The 22301-nt window shown below is 43.1% G+C and overlaps 1 protein-coding gene across 3 annotated transcripts in view; it reads left to right on the forward strand.

Moving 5' to 3' along the window:
- The window catches only part of KIF16B (kinesin family member 16B), a gene marked incomplete at both ends in the record, with an annotated part of 310078 nt that extends 300511 nt beyond the window's left edge, over positions 1-9567 (forward strand). For all 3 annotated transcript variants that reach the window (XM_080716112.1, XM_080716113.1, XM_080716114.1), the window contains one exon: positions 9409-9567. In XM_080716112.1, coding sequence (XP_080572238.1) covers positions 9409-9567 — 159 coding nt within the window. The remainder of the gene's footprint in view (positions 1-9408) is intronic.
- Between the last annotated feature and the right edge of the window lie 12734 nt (positions 9568-22301).

A 22301-nucleotide genomic window follows, 5' to 3' on the forward strand; every position in this document is an offset into this window, starting at 1 on the left:
CCTCTAAGTCTTATAAAGTGAATAAGTGTCGTTAATCCACCACCATAGTTAATGGCTTCTAAGAATTAGGAATCCACCAAACTGCTTCCTTGTTCATATGTCACAGCAAAAGGGCAGATGAGGACCCACTACATTTTTAAAAAAACATTTCCATTTTAATAATTTCAGTAACTATAAATTACAGCTTCTAAGAATGAGGAATCCACCAAACTGCTTCCTTGTTCATATGTCACAGCAAAAGGGCAGATGAGGACCCACTACATTTTTAAAAAAACATTTCCATTTTAATAATTTCAGTAACTATAAATTACAGACTGATGTTGAACTTTTCCAATGGACGAGGTTCCCCATTCTCAAGATGGCTGTGGCCATCATTAGAACAGCGCTGCGGGCAATCACTTGTGGAGTAAACAGTAGGCCACAGTTATAGGACCAGGCTTGTTAAAACAGCGCACATCATAACTTGGAGTGCTCGCGAATTACAGGAGAAGGGAAGGAGCCAGTAGGCGAGGGAGCCACGGTCTTCCAAATGCTTCAGAATGCCCTGATTCTCCTCCACACAGACACAGCAGTTGACTGAAATCTCAGGCAAATTCTAGGATCCTACCTGAGCATCAGTCTCAAAGAAAGGCCTCTTAAAATTCAGGCTTAAAGACTTAAGTTTTGAAAATTAATGACTGTTTCTCTTTTTTTTTTTGGGGGGGGGATACTGGGGATAGAACCCAGGGGCATTCTACCTCCGAGCTACACTCTCAGTCATAGTTCGTATTCTTTATTTTGAAACAAGGCCTCACTGAGTTGCGGAGGGCCTCACTAAGCAGCTGAGGCTGGCCACCAACCATGATCCTCTGGTCTCAGCCTCCCAAGTACTGGAATTACAAGTGTGCACCACCATGCCCAGCTCTCTCCCCAAAATCAAGTCACTGTGGGCATCCTATGGCCACTGACCTTGGCTAAGTCAATCCCTCCTAAATCTCAGCTTTCTCATCTGTAAAGAATGCCCTTACATGTCTTCTCGCCCTTAGGAGGTCACAGGTGCTCAAGTGCTGGGAACTGTTCGTACAGAGACCCGCAGACTTGACTCCACATTCAAGGCCCTCCGTGTTCTGCTTCAGCCCTGCGGTTCCCCACACAGATCTCTGCACAGGCTGGCCTTGCTTCCTTGCTCAAGTGTTTGCTAAGCCTGGACTACTCCTCCTTCCTTCCTCTCCTGATCACAAACCTTTCTTTCAAGATGCCAGACCTGAACAGGAATGTCTCTCTTAAGGAGCCACATCTTGAAATGCCCTGCTGATTTCAGTTTTCCAGGTGGACTGTGGAGCCCGTGGCAGTGCTTATGACCAGATTCACATTGCATCTGGAAGGTCTAGAGTTGAAAATGAGGCTCACAGAAGTCCAGGTGTTGCCATGCTGTGACGTCACTTCCAAGCACATGTTTTTTCAGCCAGAGTTCAGACTGAAATTATATCGTAGGTCACACATGAGTCCTGTTAACGTAATAGCTTTCATAAAATAGCATGTAGCACACGTTCTTTTATAGCTTTAGCTGAGAAGTATATGTTGTTCAGAAAAAAAATTGAAAATACAAAATTCTTGTTGAATTACCCTATATTGCTATAGAGAGTTTGCTTTGCCTTTCAGAACTCGGTAGCACAGCCAGTAGACCATATTAGCCTATGGTTTCCTTCAAAAGATTAATAATGTTTTGTTATATTTTGAATTAGTGTTAGAATTTAGCCTTTGGGTACATCGGGGTTTTGGGGGGAAGCCGCCCTGCCTGGCTCTTGGATGATGATGTGCCCCTAGGGTGTCCTCCCCCTTCTGAAATGCTATTCCCAAAAGTCCCTTAGGTCCTGCCTCTGTGTGGCCAGATGCCTTGCCCTGACCACAGGCCAACCCTGGAGGACCTGGAGTGGTATCTGCCACCTGCCCGTGCTCTGAGGACACTGTCACTTAGTTTTATTTCAAGTAGAAAAGGACTGTGGCCATCGTGAATAGCAATCCGACTCATTAGCCCCAAGTCTTGGGAATGGATGGAGACAAAAGCTGTCTTAAAGCTTTCAGGCTCAACACTGAGGTTCCTGAATCTCTCTCATTCTTGAAAATGCCCCATGACAACATGACAACAGCTGTGCCCTATCCCAGAGACCCTTGGCTCCAGCAGACTCCAGTGGTAGCTCCATGGGCTCTTTGGCTGTGACATGTCTCTCCCAGAATATCAGTGGGAAAACTTCAGCAGCCCTCTGCCCTAAACCAGACAGAAAAGCAATCTCCAAAGAATGGAAAAACATTTCTTGAGAAGGAGATCTGGGTGCTCTGCAGGAAAGGGGAAATGCCGGGCAGGTGGGTGATGGCCAGGGTCCACCAGGGCCCTCAAAGATATCAGTACATAGCAGAGCCATGTGGATCTCTGGGTAGAAGAATATAGGATCTCAGGGGAAAGAGCATTTTCCCCACAGAATAGGAGAGCCCAGTGGTTACTGCTCACCATGGGAGCACCCATGGGCCTGGGAAAGTAGCTGAGATGCCCAAGGCAGACAGCCTCACCCGGTGAAGACAGTGGTGCTAGCAGAGGGCAGTCCTATCAGACCCTGGAGTTTGGAGATCTGGCTTTGAGTTCCAGCCCTTGGGATGCTACTTAGGCTTTCTGGCCCTGTTTCATAAGAAGGAAATAACCATAGCAAGCTCAGTAAGTCGTGGGAATTTGATAGGATATACCTTTAAAGCCTCTTCTCATAGAGCTTGGAACAATACAAGCCCTTGAGCTGTGGCCTCACCAGAGTAACGAGATGGCGGCTGGTCAGACCTATGTCTGTGTGCTGGAGTTGAGCTTGAGGAAATATGTGGAATCTTGGCAAGAAAGGTTTTTTTAAAAGCCACTTTAAAAAGAAAGGTGTCTGATGTCCTAGTGCAGGGTCTCCAGCAATCACACATCCTTCCTTTCGGGGTCACAATCAGGGGTTTATACTCATTTGTTTGGGGTGATTTTTGGAATTGCATGCCAGAGTCACAGTTCCTTTGGAACACGCCTGTGAGAGCCCAACCCCGTCGCTCCCAGGTACTCTGCTCCCTCCTCCGCCCCTGTGTAGGCTGACTTTCCAAAGCAACCAAACACACTCAAAACTTGTGAAAGAAAGTCACTTTATGACATCAAGATACTCTGTGTCAGTGCTGAAATATGCCTTCAAGATTAGCCATCTAAATTTGATTTTCTCAAAGCATTGATAAGAAAAAACATATTTATACTTTAGTGTTGGTCCACATAGCAGAAAGTAAATAACCTAGATAAATATGTCTGATATATTTCTTATTATTTGTAAGTCTTTTTACCAACTTGTAAACAAATAAATTGTGGATGTTGGTCTCCTACCTTGTCAGACTCCCCTCCTTCACTCCCCCACCTCTCTTGTTCTCTCTATCCCAGCCCTTCCTCTCCTGCCCCTAGACCACCCGTGTCTCTCTGGGGCCCCTTCTTTTCCCTTAATTGCTCTTACCTACATTCCTACTAACTCTGCCCTCCTGTCCTGCTTCCTGGTTTGCTGGAAGAGGGTTTGATTTGACTGAATTTCCTTCTCCCAGTGTTAGAGACGGGACTATAAGGCTGCTCAGCCCAGGGTTTCCAGTGCAGTCTGTAGGGACCCTGACTAGGTGTTTAACAGTACAAAGGCTCAGGTGTGACACGGACCACCTTATCACCAGGGTGGGTGGAAGTTGCAGACCTTCTGTGGTCATATCAGACCACAGAGATTTAACTATGCCTGCTTTCATTACTTTTTATAATGGAGAAAATGCTCTGTGAAAGTCAGACTCAGCAGTTGGATACTAGATTTTACAAACCCATTTCCTACTTTGTCCCTCTGACTCTGCCTGATAAGTCACTTGAACTCCTAATGTCCTTCAATTTTTCTCAGTTCTCTTTTATGAAGTGTGCTGCCCTGAGGATGCAGGTCCATTCCTGGACTTAATCCTCACGTACTGGGGAGGGCTGGGATGGCTTTGGATCCACAAAAGCAAGAATAGCTTTGACAAGAGAACTTTCTTTTTCCCTTCAGCCACAGATGCTGTGGGAGACATTGTGAACATAAGCAAAATAATAACTAATTATAAATATGTGTTAAGTATTCATAATATATATATATATATATATATATATATATATATATATATATAGTTGTATATGCTTTAAAAAACCTATAAAGCAGAGATCTGGGATCTGGTACATTTTCTGATTTTCAATTGAGCCTTAAACCCTAAGGCAAAACTTCACTATTAAACAGAAGGATAGTGAGAAACTTAATTCACCAGATGCCAAGATGCCAATAATATATGAAAACAGGTTTGCTTCTTTCTTTTTCTTTTTTTTTTTTTTTAAGTACTGAGGATTGAACCCAGGGGCATTCTATATCTAAGCTATGCTCTCAGCCCTATTTTATTTTATTTGTTTTATTTTTTGTTTTATTTATATCTTATTTTATTTTTGAAAGGGGGCCTCAATAAGTTGCTGAGGCTGGCCACCTATCTGCGATTCTCCTGTCTCAGTCTCGCACTGGGATTACAATCCTTTACCACCACGCCCAACTAGGTTTTCTTATTGAGGCAGAGCTCAGACAGAAAGACCAAACCAGTCACAATCCTGTGTCCCTCTTTTTTTAAGTGGGTCAGTTGGTATATCTGTGCACTGAATACTATACAGCAAGGTTAATGAACAAAACCCAACCACATGCATATGTGAATGAATTACTCAAATACAGCAAATGAGTGTCTCTTGTATGGTTCTGTTAACATTAAGTTCAAACCAGCAAAACTAATTGTGCTGCTAGTAGTTATCCTCCAGGGAAGAATCATAGATGGGGAAGGGAGTCCAAGGAAGCTGCCTGGAGGTATTGTACTGATCCTACCTCAATGCTGATCACATATTTGTGTTCATTTTGTGAACATTCTTTGAACCATACATACCCTCATGATGCTACTTTCCATGCATGTATTTCAACTAAAAATATAATAATAATAACTGATCAAAATCAATTATCAGCATTTTTTCTCAACACTTTCCTAAACTTGGCAGTGTGCTGCCGACGATCAGGAAATGCACAGATTGATGAGACATTGTCTGTGATGCCAAGAACCTACTGGCACTCTGTCCCAGCGCTAGCCATGTCCCTTGTTGTTATCATTCATAGCATTTGCTCAGCCTGCATCAAGTCTGTGGCTCTGGACACAGCCAGCAAAGGTCGTGCCTGGTCTTTCAGACCTGGAAACAGCGTGTAGTCACTGCAAAACACACTCCTGATCAACTCTGTCCTCTGCCCTAAGGAAGCAGCCTGTGTAAAGGAAGCCAAGTGCCCTACATGTCTGCAAAGCACAGATCCGTCTCATAATGAGCAATCTCTGTGGTAATGTTTCAGAGTGGTCATCAAACCAGACTTTTCTATATGGAGTTTTCATCAAGCCATGTTAATGAGTTCATTTAAAGAAAAATACAGTTGGGCGTGGTGTCACACCCTTGTAATCTCAGCACTTGGGAGGCTGAGACAGGAGGATCATGATTTGAGGACAGCCTCAGCTACTTAGTGAGGCCCTTTGCAACTCAGAGAGACTCTGTTTCAAAATAAATAATAAAAAAATAGGACTTGGGTTGGAGCTTGGAGGGAGAATGCCCCTGTGTCCTATCCTTAGTAACCCCCCCCAAAAAAAAAAAAAAGAAAGAAAGAAAATAAAGAAAAACGCATTACCTACAGTGGATTTATAGTTCTCTTTTAAAGGCCAGGCTTTGGCAGGGACGGCGTCTCCAGTATTTCCTCTCTTTCTTTTATTTGTTTTTAACTTTTACTTCCCTTCTCATTATACCCTTCAGGATTTATTGGCCCTTTAAAGGGACCCTACTTTGTGAACTAATTATGACAGATGTTGATATAGCATCTGTTCCCAGATTTAAATTGCCTCCTTGTCTAGCAGAGTTCATCTCGAAGGCAAGTTTGTTGTCAATAGTAGACTGCATGTTAATGCCACACCTGGGGTGTCTGAAGCAGGAGCCACCCAGGGCTAGATAGGATGGACACCTGTGCAAAAAGAGCCCCCTCATCTCCACATTAAACTGTGGAGGAGTCGCAGCTCCCGCAGTAGTGGGCAGGCTCCTCATCTTCTTTATTCTAAGTCATTTCACTCTTGATCTGCCAAGAACCTCAAGTGCGCGTGTGGGTGTCACCGCTAGCCTTGGCCAGTTACACGCAGCCACAATGTTTGCTGTGAACTATGCTTGATAGGATCTGGCCCCTCTCAAGTTAATATTCTCCAGGTCCCCTCCCTAGGAAAGTCCAAGTCAAGTTACCTTTGGCCACTCTGAACTCTGATGCAAATAAGTACTAGGGTTAAGATCATCAGCAGTTGATTTTGGTACTTTCTTACCTCCGTTGGATGTAAGTCTTAACATCCTTTCTAGCCAGGTGTGCTGGTGCACGCTTGTAATCCCACTACTTGGGAGACTGAGACAGGAAAACGGCATGTTCATGGCCAGCCTCAGCTACTTAGTGGGGCCCTTTGCAACTTAATAAGACCCTGTTTCAAAAATAAAGAACAAAACATAGGGCTGGGATTGTAGCTCAGAGGTAGACTTGCTCCTAGGTTTAAATCCCGTAATCCCGTGCTTGGGAGGTGGAGACAGGAGGATCACGCAGGTTTGAAGCCAGCCTTGCTGACTTAAGAGACCCTGTTTCCAAATAAAAATATATTTTTAAAAATGGGTCTGGGAGTGTAGCCTAGAGGTAGAAGGGTTTCCAGGAACCCCCGTACCACAAAAAAAAATAATAATAATAATAAGAAAGAAAGAAAGAAAGAAAGAAAGAAAGAAAGAAAGAAAGAAAGAAAATCTTTCTAAAGCAGCTACCACCATTAAGACCAGTAAGTTAGTGATGCTGAGCCAGGAAGCCATGCACTTGGGAATAGCACTTGCTTTCATGTCTTTTCTCTTGATTGCCAGCCTTTCTCAGGTCTCCAAGCAATGGCCTGTTTACTAGAAAATGCCTCTTACAGGAGGAAGCTGTCATTCTTGACAGAGTATGATGAGCACATAAAATCAGGTGGCCCAGGAAGCCTCTGCAGGCAATACTGTTATATTGGTTTGGTGGGGGTTTCACATGATAAGCACATGTACCAGTGCTTATCAAATTATACATTTAGAAGATGTATAGTTTAAAGCCTGGGGGTGTAGCTCAGTGGTAGAGCACTTGCTTAGCATAACCCTAGGTTCTATCACCAGCAAAAAAAATAAAGATTGTGTATTTTATTGTGCATTGGCTTTAATTCCATAAAGTATAAAAATTAAGATGTTAGAAGACCTTTAGAAGCTGTTGTACAAATGTTGTTATTAGTAATTTTCATTATTATTTTTAGGAATGTAGCTAGTAAACGTCCTTTGAGCTGAAGGACTCTATCAGAAGTAAATTTCAGGTGGGCAATTCAGAGAGGTAGCTGAATTCTACTTCCTCTAAGATGAGCCTTCTCAACTGTGGCAGTGTTGACATTTGGGACCACAGTTCTTTATCCTGGGGGCTGCTTTAGGCCTTGTAGATTGTTAGCAGCATTCCTGGCCTCTACCCACCAGATGCATCTCTAACACACACAATGTGACTGCCACAAATGTCCCCAGTCATGTGTAACATCCCCTATGGGGCAAAATTGCCTCTCACTGGAAACCACTGCTCTAACCTAAGGGCCTGTTTCTTAGGAAATATTTTTGGTTATAGTCCAGAACCATTATACCATTATGTTTAATTATGATTGTTTAAACTATCATGTTTAATTCTGAATTTGAATTTGTGCCAGGATTGTATGTGTATGTATGTATATATATATATATATATATATATATATATATATATATATATATATAGTGTGTGTGTGTGTGTGTGTGTGTGTGTGTGTGTGTGTGTGTGGTTGTATGGTACTGGGATTGGAACCCAGGGGCATTCTATTTCTGAGCTAAACCCCCAGCCCTGATTTTTATTCTTTATTTTGAAACGGGGTCTCACTGAGTTGCAAAGGTCTTCAGTAAGTGGCTGAGGCTGTCCTCAAGCCACAATCCTCCTGTCTCGGCCTCCCAAATGCCAGGGATACAGGTGTGCACCACCACGCCCAGCTGATTGTTTATATTTTTAATGATCTAAAATAGTAATAAGGTGTAAGTGTGAACCCCTTCTCTCTACCCCATTTTCTGTTACAGATGAGATTTGTCAGGCCTAAGCTGCATGAACTCTCCTTGTGTGTCCTCTTTTCTATAGTACCTGGGATCCCAGCCCATGTCTGATTCTACCCTCAGCATCTCACAGACATGCTTTGCTTCCTCAGTGCCAAAAGAGGCAGATAATGTCATGATGATCCCCCCAGGGAGTGGAGGGGGAGAGCAAGAATTTCAGGGCCATTCACCTGAATAAGAATTTATTTTTGTTATACCCCCTACCCTATTTTTTTATTCTTTATTTTAAAACAGGGTCTCACTAAGTTGTGGAGGGCCTCACTAAGTAGCTGAGGCTGTCGGCAAACCATGATCCTCCCGTCTCAGCCCAGACCCACAAAAAAAAAAAAAAAAGAAAAAGAATTTCTTTTTGTTGATATAGGACTCACAAAAAGTATCAGTGCTTGGAGATGATCCTCCCACTTCCCCCTATTATTTCTCTTTATTTTAAAAGAAGAATGCAAAGCAGACATTGACTGTAGTGTTTTTGTTGTTGTTGTTGGTGGTGGTGGTGGTGGTGGTACTTGGGTTTCTGGAAGCCCTTCTACCTCTGGGATACACTCCCAGACCTATTTTATACTTTTTTATTTTTGGAAACAGGGTCTCTTAAGCCAGCGTGGCTGGCTTCGAACCTGCATGATCCTCCTGTCTCCGCCTCCCAAGCTCGGGAATTACAAGCGTGTGCCACCACACTGGGCTAACTGTAGTTTTAAAACATCCGTAAGCAACACATTTAATGTTGCACAGATGAGCAGCCTTTTCTTTCCTTTTAATCATTTTCCTCTTTAGTGGGTCACTGGGAGAGGTTACTTTTTAAACACAGGATACTAATGACAGTGTTGTTAGAAAACTGAGCCCATGTGCCAGGCAGCATTGGAATTCCTCTAGAAGTCATCTGCAGATAGACCTGCGGTGGTATTGTGTGAATCAGAGCCTCGAACCACAGACCTTTTTATGGTGGACACAGATCTTTGGGCTTATTTTCTCTGCTTGGTCTGATGATCGCCAAGGGAGTCCAAAACCTTCTTCAGTGTTGGTCTTCCTCTGAGCATCAGCTCTTGGCCTTGTCTGTGAATTAATCATGACCAGGTGGATGGAAGTTGTTCTGGACATTTCTTTTCTTCTCAGCTCCACCAACAATATCTTGACCGTATTCCTAACTCTTGTCTTTTCCTCAGAAATACCTCAGGGATTTTTTCAACGTGATGCTCCAGTCAGCAACATCTCCCCTGCACATCAACAAAGTGGGACTGACCCTTTCGAAACACACCATTTGTGAGTTCTCGCCATTCTTCAAGAAAGGTGTCTTTGACTACAGCAGTCATGGGACAGGGTAGAGCTGGGGTGACAGAGGAACCACCGACGCAGTGCCTTCTTGTGGAAGCAGCCCCCCATGCGAAGCAGCCTCCGCTGGGATCCAGGCCTGCCTCCTCCCGCCTGAGGCCGCACACAGCAGCCAGCCTGGACCTCACGCCACCGACCGAGTGCCTCTGCTTGGAAGTGGGATGCTTCGCCTACTGATGGTGGCCTGACAGGCAGTTGCTGCTGCTCCACTGCAGTTGAAGTGGCCTTTCCCACGTGCCTCCTCCTTACCTCGGCCCTCATCCCCTGCGGCAGGATGGGTGTGGCTGGCTTACCTGGGCTCCCTCCTGGAGCCAAGCCAACCTTGGACCTCCCAGAGCCGGTGGCCTACCAGACCACCCCCAAAGGACTTTCATCTTTCACCAAAATATACTCTCGTTTTCTATTACCTTCCATGTGGCTGGCAATATCCCAAGAGAAGCATTTTAAATTATTTTATTGTATTTTTTTCCTTTTTTTCCCCCCTCATTTGAACAGAATTTTTATATAATAACCTGAACACTGATGTTTACACAGAATTTCATATTATACAAAAGGGATTTTTGGTCCAATCACAACTAAAATCTTCTATGCCTGACAAACTGGATGTAGGTGAGATCACTTAAAATTTCTTTAAATCCCTGCCAGAAATACACTGCTTAACTTTCAGCGTTTGAGGAAATCTTCCAAATATCAATGGCTGCTGTGCATTCTTAAACATTTTCTGCTAAGCACAAAGCTAGAAATGTATTTTTAAACATTATTTGGTTTATGATTTTCTAACAGAATCTACTGGATCTTTAGCTAAAAAAACTAGAATTTACAGTAGTTTATTACTAATCTCTTAAATTACTCAGGACATAATGTAGCATTGTACATTTATGTACAGTAAAACTACTCTGTTTTACTAAAGAGAAAAATGTGAGTAGAAAAATATATATGTGGTATATATTGAAAAGTATATAATTCTGCCCATAGATTTATATATGTACACACCCTGTGCAATAGTTGTATCTAAGTATATAATCATTCATACCAATTTTATTAAAGGTGTTTGCTTTTTCAAAATTTAAGTTGAGCTGATATCAATATTAAATGAAGTAATGGAATCTTGTAGCTTCATTTTCACTTTGTAACATGATCCTTCTTATTGTCTGTTTAAAAATTGATATGATGTTCTTGGAAATATGCATAATATATAATTTAGCATGTGTGTTACAGAAGATGCTGTGATAGTAATGACTGAAGTCACAAAAGGATTGGTGAGCAGAACATGTTTACATTCGATCTTCTAGAATGTGCCTGCACAACGGAGTTCTCCAACCTCAAATATGTTTAAAGATGCAATTATCTCTATAAGGAGCAAACTATTATTGTATTAATTAAATATCATAGTTTAGCATGAAAAAATGAGTTTTTCAAATTGCTTCAGAAAGACTTGCTTCTGTCTGCATTCATGATTATAGGCTTAGTTTTAGGTGCAATGACTACCAAGAATTTAAAACTAAAGATTAAAGGATAAAAGCAGGGGAGATAAGAATTAACCATAGGTCATTTATTTAAAAGGAGAGCAAGTGCTAAAGACTCTTCTTCCTCAGCTGAGTAAGTGGTTTTCTTCCATCGACCAGACAATCTATCTTTTGCTCTTTTGGACCTGTACTGGAGGCTGGGCTCATGGCAAGCATTTTGTTAAAATCACCCAGGATAATCTCAAGAAAAAAATAGACATGTGTTTGTAAGAAGTGCAGTAATCACAAGATCTTTCTATTCCAATCCCTACCTTAAGTAATTACAGTTGTGTTGGGAGTTCAAATAGCAGCCATCTCTGGCCACAGCCAGCAAAGAATAATAAGGTCATTTCGCTTCTCTGAGCCTGGGTCTCCCCATGCGAACGTGAAACTGTTGCACTTGATGACCTCTGGAATCCATTCTGTCCCATGGTTACAAGGGAATAAATGGTTTCAGTACGAGGGAAAGGTGAAGAGCAAGTGAAAAGGCACATCCAAACAGCTAATAAAAGCCAGGGGTAGTGACACGCGCCTATAATCAAGTGCTTGAGAAGCCGAGACAGGAGGATCTCCAGCTCAAGGCCAGCCTCGGCAATTAGGGAGGCCCTTAGCAACTTGGTGAAACCCTGTTTCAAAGGAAAAACTAAACTAGATCCAAGAGTGTAGCTCAGAGGCGGAGTACCCTGGCTTCACCCTAATGCCACACAGCTGTACACAAAAAGATGGAATTGCTTTCTGGAATAAAGATAAGACAGATGACAGAGTTGGAGTGACAAATTAAAAATCTCATTGATTTGGACTTAATTTAGGGAAGTAAACAAAAATGAGCAAGTGTGTATTATATTATTATACTTTTCAACTGTGTCACATAACAAAGTAATACCAAGCTGACCACTTTAGGAAATTCAGTTTGACCAGCCATCAGTTTATACTCTTGAAGTCAGCCGAACAAATCTAAGGAACTTAAATAGGATTATCTTTTTTTAAGTAACATTAGCATTCCCACCTGGCCCTCGCTTACAAAATAAATGTGTGCACCAGTCTTGTTTAAAATCACAAGTAATTTCATAACCTCGAGTCCAGTTCCCTCTCAGACCTTCCTACTTCTGAATCAGAAAGATTCGAAATTGTCACTGTGATTAAGTTAGGCAGATAATAGGGAATAAACAAGTTATACTGGCTCACCAATGGCTGGCATCTACAAGATTCTCTGTAATGTGGAAATGCTTTAAAGATACATGAACAGGGTGCTGGTCCCAAGGTCACTCACTCCAATCTGCATTTTTAGGAAAATTTACATTTTATGCAAATTTACATTTTTATGCAAATACAGGCTAGTTTTGCCCAATTTGGCTTCCCCTAAGACCTCTAGATAGCATGTGCATATGAGTCAGTAGAAGTGACCAAGAAATGGAATGCGTGCAGAAGTGTGGGCCCACTCAGAAGAGCTGCTTTTCCCATCCTTGAAGTTGGGTGTGTTGACTTCAATCTTTACAAACAAGAGTTTTGGGGGACATGTTTCCCTCAGCCCCCAGTCACATCACCTGTGTCCTTAGCAGGTTTGGAGGATGGAGAACAGTGTTCCTTTGGGATAGAGCTCCTTATTATTTGTATTCTGAGCCTGCCAGGAAACAAGCCTCATCTCCTCAAGGATCATGTGGGCAGCAGTTTAAGGCTGAAATGAGCAATGATATTCAGTTATCTCTGTTTCAAACAGTACTGCTAAGTTTTCAAGTACAGTGTACCTCGGAAATGCTTGAAAGGTTGCCTGGAGGTACCATTACCCAACAGTTGGACACTTCTGCCCCATGAGACCCTCTTCTGTATGCACACACACCAACAGGAATGGTTCAGATCAGTTTTAGGGGAATGTCTTTTTTTTACCATTTGAAATAAAAGAATGGGTGTAAGGAAGTTTAGGTAACAATAAAACAAACAAAAAACTCCATGAGAAAATCAACTGCTTCAATTTTATTAAATTATGACAGATGATTTATGATTTGGGAAAACTAATTGAAGACTGTTAATCTACATAGACTCATTCTTAATGAAATAAGCTATGTGTATTACTCTTTTTAACAAAAGGGTCCTATCCATAAGAAGAAGGTCAGGTCCGATTATTGGCTTTTTCTTTCCTACTTTTTCTGCTGATATTTTATTCAATGGAAAGAGATTCTTTGTTGTTCAGTGTTAGATTTCACACACAGGGAATTATTTCCAAGTTGAAAAAAAACTACCCAAATTTCCAAAGCATTCTATTCCAAACTGAACCTCGGGTGGACCTGGGAGTCAGAGGTCCAGTGTTGCAAGTACTCAGGTCATCACCTTCAGCTTGATGGCTTATTTGGTGGTCTAGTAGAACCTTATTAAATTTTAAAATGGGGAGGAAGGCAGTCAACTGAACTGAGGGGGGTCAAAGATGCATGTTTATCTTTTTGCCTTCAAATGGTATTTTCATGCACTCACCACCATGGAACTCTGACACTAGGCTCTGGCTATCTCATGGATCTCTAGAAGGCTATTCATTCTATGTATCTCATGGAAAATGACTAAATACACAATGTACGTGTGTGTGTGTGTGTGTGTGTGTGCGTGCGCGTGCATGCATACACGTACTTTACTGAGATTGAACCCAGGGGCGTTCTGCCTCTGAGCTACAACCTCAGCCCTATTTTATTTTTTATTTTAAACAGGGTCTTGGTAAGTTGCAGAGGGCCTCACTAAGTTGCTGAGGCTAGCCATGAAGCTGCCATATTCCAGTCTCAGCTTCCCTGGGACTAGTATAAGCCTGCACCACCATGCCCCCCTTTTGCTTATTTTTAACTATATTCATTTAGTACATTTTATTTGAAAATGGAATAATGAGATTTTTATCCGCATGACTACTTCTCCACACACTGATTTCTTTGGAAGGTTGAGATTCATCTGCTTAGCTTTGTACCTTCTCCATTGCTGGAAAGGCAGGATCGTCCCTATTCAGAGACACAAGTGGATATGTTTACAAAATGTGTACTATCCCTCTCTTTAAGCACTGAGGGTGGGAAGTGCAGTAGTATGAGGTAGGAAAAATTTAGAGGAAAATATAAAAGGTCTATGAGATCAATTTATAAAACTGGTGACATTAAGGCAGGTCAGTAGAAGTGAAGGAAGCATTTCCCCACAATTTAAACCCATAAAAAATGCATAAACATACAGCTCAACAACCTCAACTGCCAGGAGTGGTGTTGCACGCTTATAATCCCAGCATTCGAGAGGCAGAGAGACTGGAGGATCTCAGTTCGCAGACAGCCTCAGCTACTTAGCGAGGCCCTTCACAACTCAGTGAGACCATGTTTCAAAACTAAAAAGACTAAAAATTAGGGCTGGAGGTGTAGCTCGGAGGTACAATGCCCCTGGGTTCCATCCCCAGTAACACACACACACACACACACACACACACACACACACACACACACTGAAAGCAGAGTGATTTTCCTCCAAGTGCCACAAATCCTTATGCACAGTTAATATTGGCAGAAGTGTCTGTGTCTTTCCAGTAGCACTTAGAGTTGTGCCTGAGAGCATCTAACTAAAGAACAGCCTGAGGGTTTGCTATTCCTGAAAGTGTATCATTCCTTCCCAGTGTTTCTGCAGGAAGGAAGCACGGGGAGGAGGGAAGGCAGGCAGGCGCGTGGGGCAGCTGCTCCTTCAAAGCTGCCAGGACTATCTTCAGAGAGAAGAGTCACTGTGAACAATAATACCTATTTGTAGTGATTAAGAGGTGTTTGTTTTTGTTTAATTTGCACTTTGATTGATGTCTAAACTCTTGTTAGCTCTTCTAAAAATAAAAGCTAGAAGCTATGAAATGGGAGGGGTGGCTTGCCATCATAAATGACTTTTGTGGGGGGGAGGGCATGTGTCTTAAGCTTGCTTTCAGTGAATCTAATAAGAAGAGTTGATCCACAAAGAGTGTAAGTCTTCAGTTGCAAAGTAATTAAAATCCTGGCTATTTATCTTTTGTAAGTGAATGATGAAGGTCATGTTTGAATTTAGGAAGTGTTTTCAGTGCCTTCTGACATTAGTCTCTGGTGCAACCATGTGTAACGTTTTTTGGTTTTGTTTTTGTTTTGTTGTTTTTAGTAGAGGAAGCTTAGTCAAAGAGTACGGCACTCCCTTGAGGGTGTGCAGCATTGCACATTCCCACAGGTCTTCTCATTAGAAGGGTTTGCTGTCTGTAGGACGTACTGCCCCTGTGCGCAGCTCTGACTAGAAACACACTGTGCACCGGGGGCCTTACCTCATGCCTCAGGGCTGGCCCCATCATGGGCCCATGTCATGGTTAATGGCACATTCTGTATATATATATATATATATATATATATTTTTTTTTTTTTTTTGCCATTTTCTCCTTTGCTTTCTACATCTCCACTGACCCCCCTGCTACTTTGAACCCCTTCCCAGCTGGGGAGAGGAAGGGATAAACACAGGGAAGGGAGCATGGTATTGATGTTGTCCTCAGCAAATACATAAGCTGTTGGTCAGTAGATTCTTTTTTTTTTTTTTTCTGTGACCAAAATACCTGACAAGAACAGTGAGAGGAGGAAAGGCTTATTTGGCTTAAGGTTTCAGAGGTTTAGTCCATGGTTGGCCAGCTCCAAGGCAGGAGCATCATGGCATGAGAGTGTGCTGGAGCCAAGCTGCTCAGAGTTCCCCAGGAAGCAGAAAAGGTGGAGGGGACAAGGGACAGATGACAGCCACAAAGGCCATACCCCAAGTCACATACCTCCTCCAGCTATACCCTTCTTGCCTACAAGTATGACCTGATCCAGTAAATCCATTCACATTCTTTGTCCATCAATGGACTTACCCACTGATGAGGTTATAGTCCCGATTCAATTACGTCACCTCTTAACATTGCATTGCCAAAACATGAGTTTTTCTAAGGAACATTTTGTATCCAAACCTTAACAATTATGTTTGTCATACTTGAAGTCACCTATATATAAATTCATATCATGACCACCTCCCCAGAACCCATCCTGCAGTGGGGGTGGTGAGGAGTCTGACCAAAATGGCCATTCCAGGCTCCACTGACCACAAGCTTGGCGTTGAGGACCTCACTGAGAGGCTGTGGCACAGAGGATGCAGAGTGAGCCAGCTGTGTTCTCTTGAGTCCTTCTTAGCCAAATGTTTCTCATCAGTGTACTGTGGCCACTCTTGAGTCATGCAACTCATGTGTATGAGCGTCTTCTGTGTCCTGAGCATTCATGGGTGAGCATGGGCCCACAGATCCTCCCTCTGAGCTTGTGTCCCACCTAGACCGACCAATAACTGCATAACTGTATTACTGAAAATTGTGGCAAGTGTTCTGCAGGAATATAGAGGATTCTAGGAGAGCTGGTGCTAGAGAAGATCTCACCAGGAAGGCCTGAGGCTTCCCTGAGCAAGTGATGTTGAGGTCTAAGAGATGAGAAGCAAGTTTCATGGTAGCAGGCAGATCATCCCAGTTTGAGGAAACACCTTGTACAACCAACTTGAATGTGAAGAGGATGATGAGAAAATGGTGGAGTGGAGAGGGAGTTAAAGCAGATAAAAGGGCCCTGAAAAGGTTTCTGGCCAGAAGTCTATGAATGGGGTCATCTTCCTTATCGATTATCACATTTTCAGGAGAATATTCCCGGAGTTAAAAAGAAAGTGCATGCTCACCAGGAATCACTGTTTAAAATTATATACAACAAGAAGAAAATAACTTCCTAATTAAATGTTAACCAGGGGGCAAAATCAGGGACTAAGATGCTATCCTGTGCCATTCAGAGGCTGACTGTTCTGCTCCTATCCTTGAACCATTTGGTTATGTTTGGGCTTCTGAGGTTACACAGACCCTTACCAAAGACAAGGATGATCTCCTGGACCCTCAGATGTGCATCTGTGGTGTGTCTACTTAATGTACTGCAGTAGCCAGAATATACAGGTAAAGTTCATGTCTCATATTTGGGCTCCTACCCAACCCTTACTTTGTAAACAGAAGTACAACAAGCCCCATGACACAGAGCTCTGTGCTAGGTATGGGCTCAGTATATGACTTAGAACAGCAATTGTAAAGGTGCATTGTGTCCTCCTTAATCAGAGGTGCTCAGGTATCAAATTGTCTCTGGACCTGAACATCATCATCACAGTCTCCCCTGTCATGATTTAGATTTAGAATGCCCCCATGACTTCATGGTTCACAAGGCAGCCATGTTAGAGGTGAGACTTGGTTGCTGGGGAGGGTTCCCTGGGGCTGTGGGTAGGAACAGTATTTCCAAAGCAGGCTGCTACAGCTTCCTGCTTTTGTCTTTGGTCCCCACCATAAAGCTGTGAGTGCCTTCAATTCTAGATCCTGCTTGGAAGCTGATCTAACATGGACTGGAATCTTCAGAACCATGAGCAAATAAATCTTCTTTCCTCTAAGTTGTGCTCATCAGGCATTTTGGGTCACAGCTATGAAAAGGCTAAATAAACACCCACCTAAACTAAAGGATTGTTTCTTTGTTTTTAGATTAAACAGACTAGCCTATAAATAAAATTAATATGATAAGTATGTATGAGGCCATCAGAAATTGGCCACTCAATTTATTTCTTCAGTTAACGGAGAGTCTCTTTTACTGGAATGGGCACCAAAGCCTCTTAGCCATCTTGAGAATGTTGTTCAGTGAAGCATGTTATTTTCTATTGATCATGTGGCTTGTAGACTGATATCTTACCCTGGGTATCCAAAAAAATGTCAGCATGGTCTATTTAGTATGAATTCACTGCTGTCAGTCAGAAAGACTATTAGTTTCATGTACTAATTCACTTGGCCATTTAGTGAACTAACATTTATACTTGATGTAAACAGAGAAGGTCGTTGTTGGCAGCCCCCTCTAATAACAGCATCACCAGCAGAAGACAAACCATCACTGACCATGGCCACAACCGGAACAGCCTTCCACAAACGCCAGAGTCCCAGGGCCGGGACAAGTCCATGTAGGAAGGAGCAGCAAGGTGGAGGGAGAGGCTCAGCTGCAGAGTGGCCCATACGGCCCCAGCCAAGCCCATGCGCCTTCCCTTTCGTGCTGAGGATGCCCACAGCTGTTCTTCTGGCTCAAAATCCTTCGTAGAGTCAGCAAGTATATGTGTGTGCTGAAAGAAGAGTTGATATTTTTTGGAGATGGGGGTCTCTAAAGGCAGTCTCTCTATGTAGCTCTTTTTTTGTGTGTGCGGTACTGGGGGAACCCAGGGGCATTCTACTTCCAAACTACACACCCAGCCCTATTTTTTATTCATTATTTTGAAACAGGGTCTCATTGAGTTGCAAAGAGCCTCACTAAGTAGTCGAGGCTGTTGCGAATTGCGATCCTCTGGTCTCAGCCTCCCGAATTCTGGGATTACAAGCCTGCACCACCATGCCCGGCTCTCTCTATAGCTCTTACCCAGATACAAATATATTCAAGTTAAATGCTAGAATCAGGAAGAGGTGGGTCCAGCTGAACATGATGCTAGCATTTCACCCCAGGTGAAGTGCCATACCATCTCCACATACCATTTTTCACATAGGCTGTGACCTCAGTAAGCTGGTCAGAGCTCCTGATTGTCATAGGTCTCAAAGACCTATGAAGATGGCAGGTATCCTGTTAGTGTCCCAGAAATCCACAGGCATCCTGCTATCAGAAAACAATTCTCTTGCATGCTTGAACCAGACTTCAGTGTTCAGAAGGAAAGTCTTCACCTCTTCTGACAAAGCTTCCAGGCGGGCAGCAGACACTGCAGGTGAGGGACGGGCAAGAGAGCCTACGCTAACTCCGGAGAGCACAACCTTAGCAAGCCTTTCATCCCTCCAGGCAGTATGTTGCTCATAGCTGCCAGGACAGCAGCATTACTTACACCTTTTTCCTTCTCTTTCCATGACTGGGCAGAGATTACTACATCATTTGTACAGTCTCCAAGTGGGACAGTCTCCAAACTCCCAGAAACACTAAAGGTCATGATCAGGACAGCATTGCACCTGACTGGAAACTAAAGGGCATCAGAACTAGGAGGCTTAGCAACAATCTGGATCCAGGGTCCATTCAGGGGATAGAGTACGAGTTTGATTGGAGGAGACATACTCCAGCAAAAGAAATTCAGGTTGTATTGAATTTGTGCACACAGGTACCAGGCTACATCTGTCACACCTGTAGGCTGAACTCTGCTCAAGGTTACTATTCACAAACTCTGATTTAAAATGATCTGTTAGTTTTACAAAAGGTAAAACAGCTTGAAGGAGGTTGTGACTCACCCAAGTAACAGATAATTGGGCCTGATTCTCAGTGTCTTGTGTTAACTACAGACCCCCTGCCACCACCTAGATTAGAGGAAAATTCTGAGTATGTCTCAGTCCTGGCAAGGCAGGAGATAGAAATCACACCAGTTATTTTCACAAAAAGAATTTAAAAATAATTACCCTTGGCTGAAAAGAAATAAAAAAAAAAACCTCAAAGGTGTCACAGTGGAAGTAACCACAGGAAACAGCTGCCTCCCTTAGGTCTGGGGGGACATGTGGGAAGAAAGTTGGAATTACTAAGATTTAAAAGCAGGGAGGAAAAATCCCCCTTAACTCTGAAGCCAGACCCCAAGGAGGAGGAGGCACTGGCCACTCACACTGGTATCTCTTGCCTGCAAAGCATCCTGTAGGGCTGCAACTCAGAACCCTGAGGAGGGGTTGCTGCTTCTCTGATTATCAGGGATGATGAGCTTGTTGATGAGTGTTGGAAAAACTACAGACTACATCCGCCTGCTGCTCCTGGCAGGTGTCACTGCCAGTGTGAGTAGGAAGAAGTGAGGCAGAGGTGATGTTAATGAGAACAGGAAGTCATCTTGTCAGGAACAGGAAACACCCCAGAAGTGTTCTGGGATGATGTTCACAGGAACAGGAAACAAAAAGGTGCAAGTCCCTTCTCTTTCTGCCAGTAGCCAGGTCTCCATCTAGTGCCATCAATGTCCTGCAGAGCCTCCCAGGGAGCAGCTGGCAACGCAGAATTAGAGCTTGCAGGTTCTAGGCCCAGAATCCCAGAGCAGAAACAGCTGGATGGGATGTGCTTACTAACTGGCACGCTGAGCTTTTGCTTTGGTTGAAGGCTGAACCTTACACTCATCAGCTATAGGACAACTCCAAGACTGACCTGGAATAAGAAGCTATGGCCTTCCCCTAACTCTCACCAAAACCCATCACTGGACATCCTCAAGCTCCTGTCTATACCACAGCCTAGAAATTAATCCACATGACCTCTGCTCTCTGGCAGCTTACTTCTCAAAGGTAAAATTTGCCCCTTACTTTTATCAAGTGCCTCAAAAGAATGAGTCCTCTTCTCTGGAAGAAGCAACCATAGCCGTGTGGTGCCCAAGCAATGCAGTACCCATCACGTGGGAAGTGCCATGGGCATCTCCTGTCTAACCAGACTTCCCCGCAGGCTGAAATGAATCCTCTTCAAACACTGCTTTAGAAGGCCCAGGAACAACCACTCCTCAGGCAAAATGTTAGTTGGTTTTTCCTTCTTCCTTCAATGACTAAGAAAAGTTACTTTGGTGACTAAAAAATGGATTTGGGGGGATTTGCTTTAATTCCATGTCCATGGGAGGCAGACTGGCAATCTAGATTGTCCTTGAACACCAAAGGGAAGTAGATGTCTAGAGCATCTGTCAGGAGAGCAAGCTGTACAGAACAGGGCTTGGGGACCTGAGTTTGTTGATGAAATGCAGCCATTTCTCGTGCTATTTTTGAGGCTGGCAGTGGTGCCCTTACTAATCTGTACTGAGATTGTTTCTGTTCCCCATGGACTCTCTTGCTATTGAAGGTAGGCAGTTTCATCGTTTCTGCTCAAGTGATTTGAAGTGCTACTCACCTGAGAAATTACTTCTCTGTGTTTATCCCCATGAGAGGCACGGTCAGCCATGACATTCCTGGCACTGAGCCATGACATTGACCTTCAGAGACCTGAAGCGGTTGTTTTTCTAACTGTTCTCAGCCTCAGAACTTGAGAACAGCTATTCTCTGAAGCCAGTTGGTGTCCCATGAGCAGAAGGGGGAGACATAGTTTTGTCCTGGTTTTCCCCAGTCTCTGGAGGGTCTTTCTGCATCACTATTCTAAACCATCACATCCAAAAGCTGTCTTCTCACTTGAGCTTCTCTGCTCACCCGCACCGGAAAGTCATAGACCCAAGAGGAGGGAAAGAGGCAGAGTCCATGAGTGATATAGGGAAAAAGTTCTAGAAGAGAACTGACCAGAGACTCCAGGATCACAGAAACTAATTCTGATGGTATTTAAAAGCCTTCTGGTTCTAATACACAAACTTATCTACATTTAAACTGCCTCACTTATGATGGGGTCATAATCCCAATAAGTCCATTTTAAGTTGAAGATATTAGTTAAAAATATGTTGACGACACCCAACCTACTAAACATCCTAGCTTAGCAACACAGCCCACTGAAGAACCCTGGTTGTTCCTTTTTATGAGCCGATGTCTGACTGGGCTCTGCTAAAGAGATAGCACATCGCCAGCCTGAGGAAAGATCAAAATTCAAAGTGCAGTTTCTACAAAAATTGTTTTTGCACCATCATAAAATTGGAAAATCATAAGTCAAACCAGAGCAAACCAAGGACCATCTGTGACATAATAAAATCCTCAATAAGCGAAGTGAACACAATATTTAATATTTGTTCACTTTAGCCTTATACCCCTCTGTCCATCCACAGTGACTAAACTGGTGCTGATCTGTCTTCACCTTGAAATGGATGCTGCCTAGAAACTCAAAGAACTTCATTTATTTTTATTAACTCTCCTGGCATCAGTGACAGATGACCCTCTCATCAGTGTTGGGGGTGACAAGCAGTTGACAAGCAGCACATGCATCTTACCACAAAGAAAGCTTTGTCTCAGTTGTAGTGAAGAAGCCAGGAGCCAGAAATCATAATGGTCTATGGGTTCCATCTGAGAAACACACTGTCAGGGCTTATCAGTGGAGACAAGCCAATACCTACCTACAGATTGAAAGGAACTCAATTAAGAGTGAGGTTTTTCAGAAGAAGTATAAACAGAGTGAAACATATTGGGATTCCTGTTACTGGCCACCCCATGTGGTAAAGAGGGAATGGGAAAATGCAGATAATTCAGAAAATTTTGTGCAAGTGCTTAGCTTTATCTTCCTCCTCCACCACTCTTTTGACAAAAGTCTCTAATTCAGAGC

Source organism: Muscardinus avellanarius, assembly GCF_963383645.1.
Source record: "Muscardinus avellanarius genome assembly, chromosome: 19".
Classification (NCBI taxonomy): domain Eukaryota; kingdom Metazoa; phylum Chordata; class Mammalia; order Rodentia; family Gliridae; genus Muscardinus; species Muscardinus avellanarius.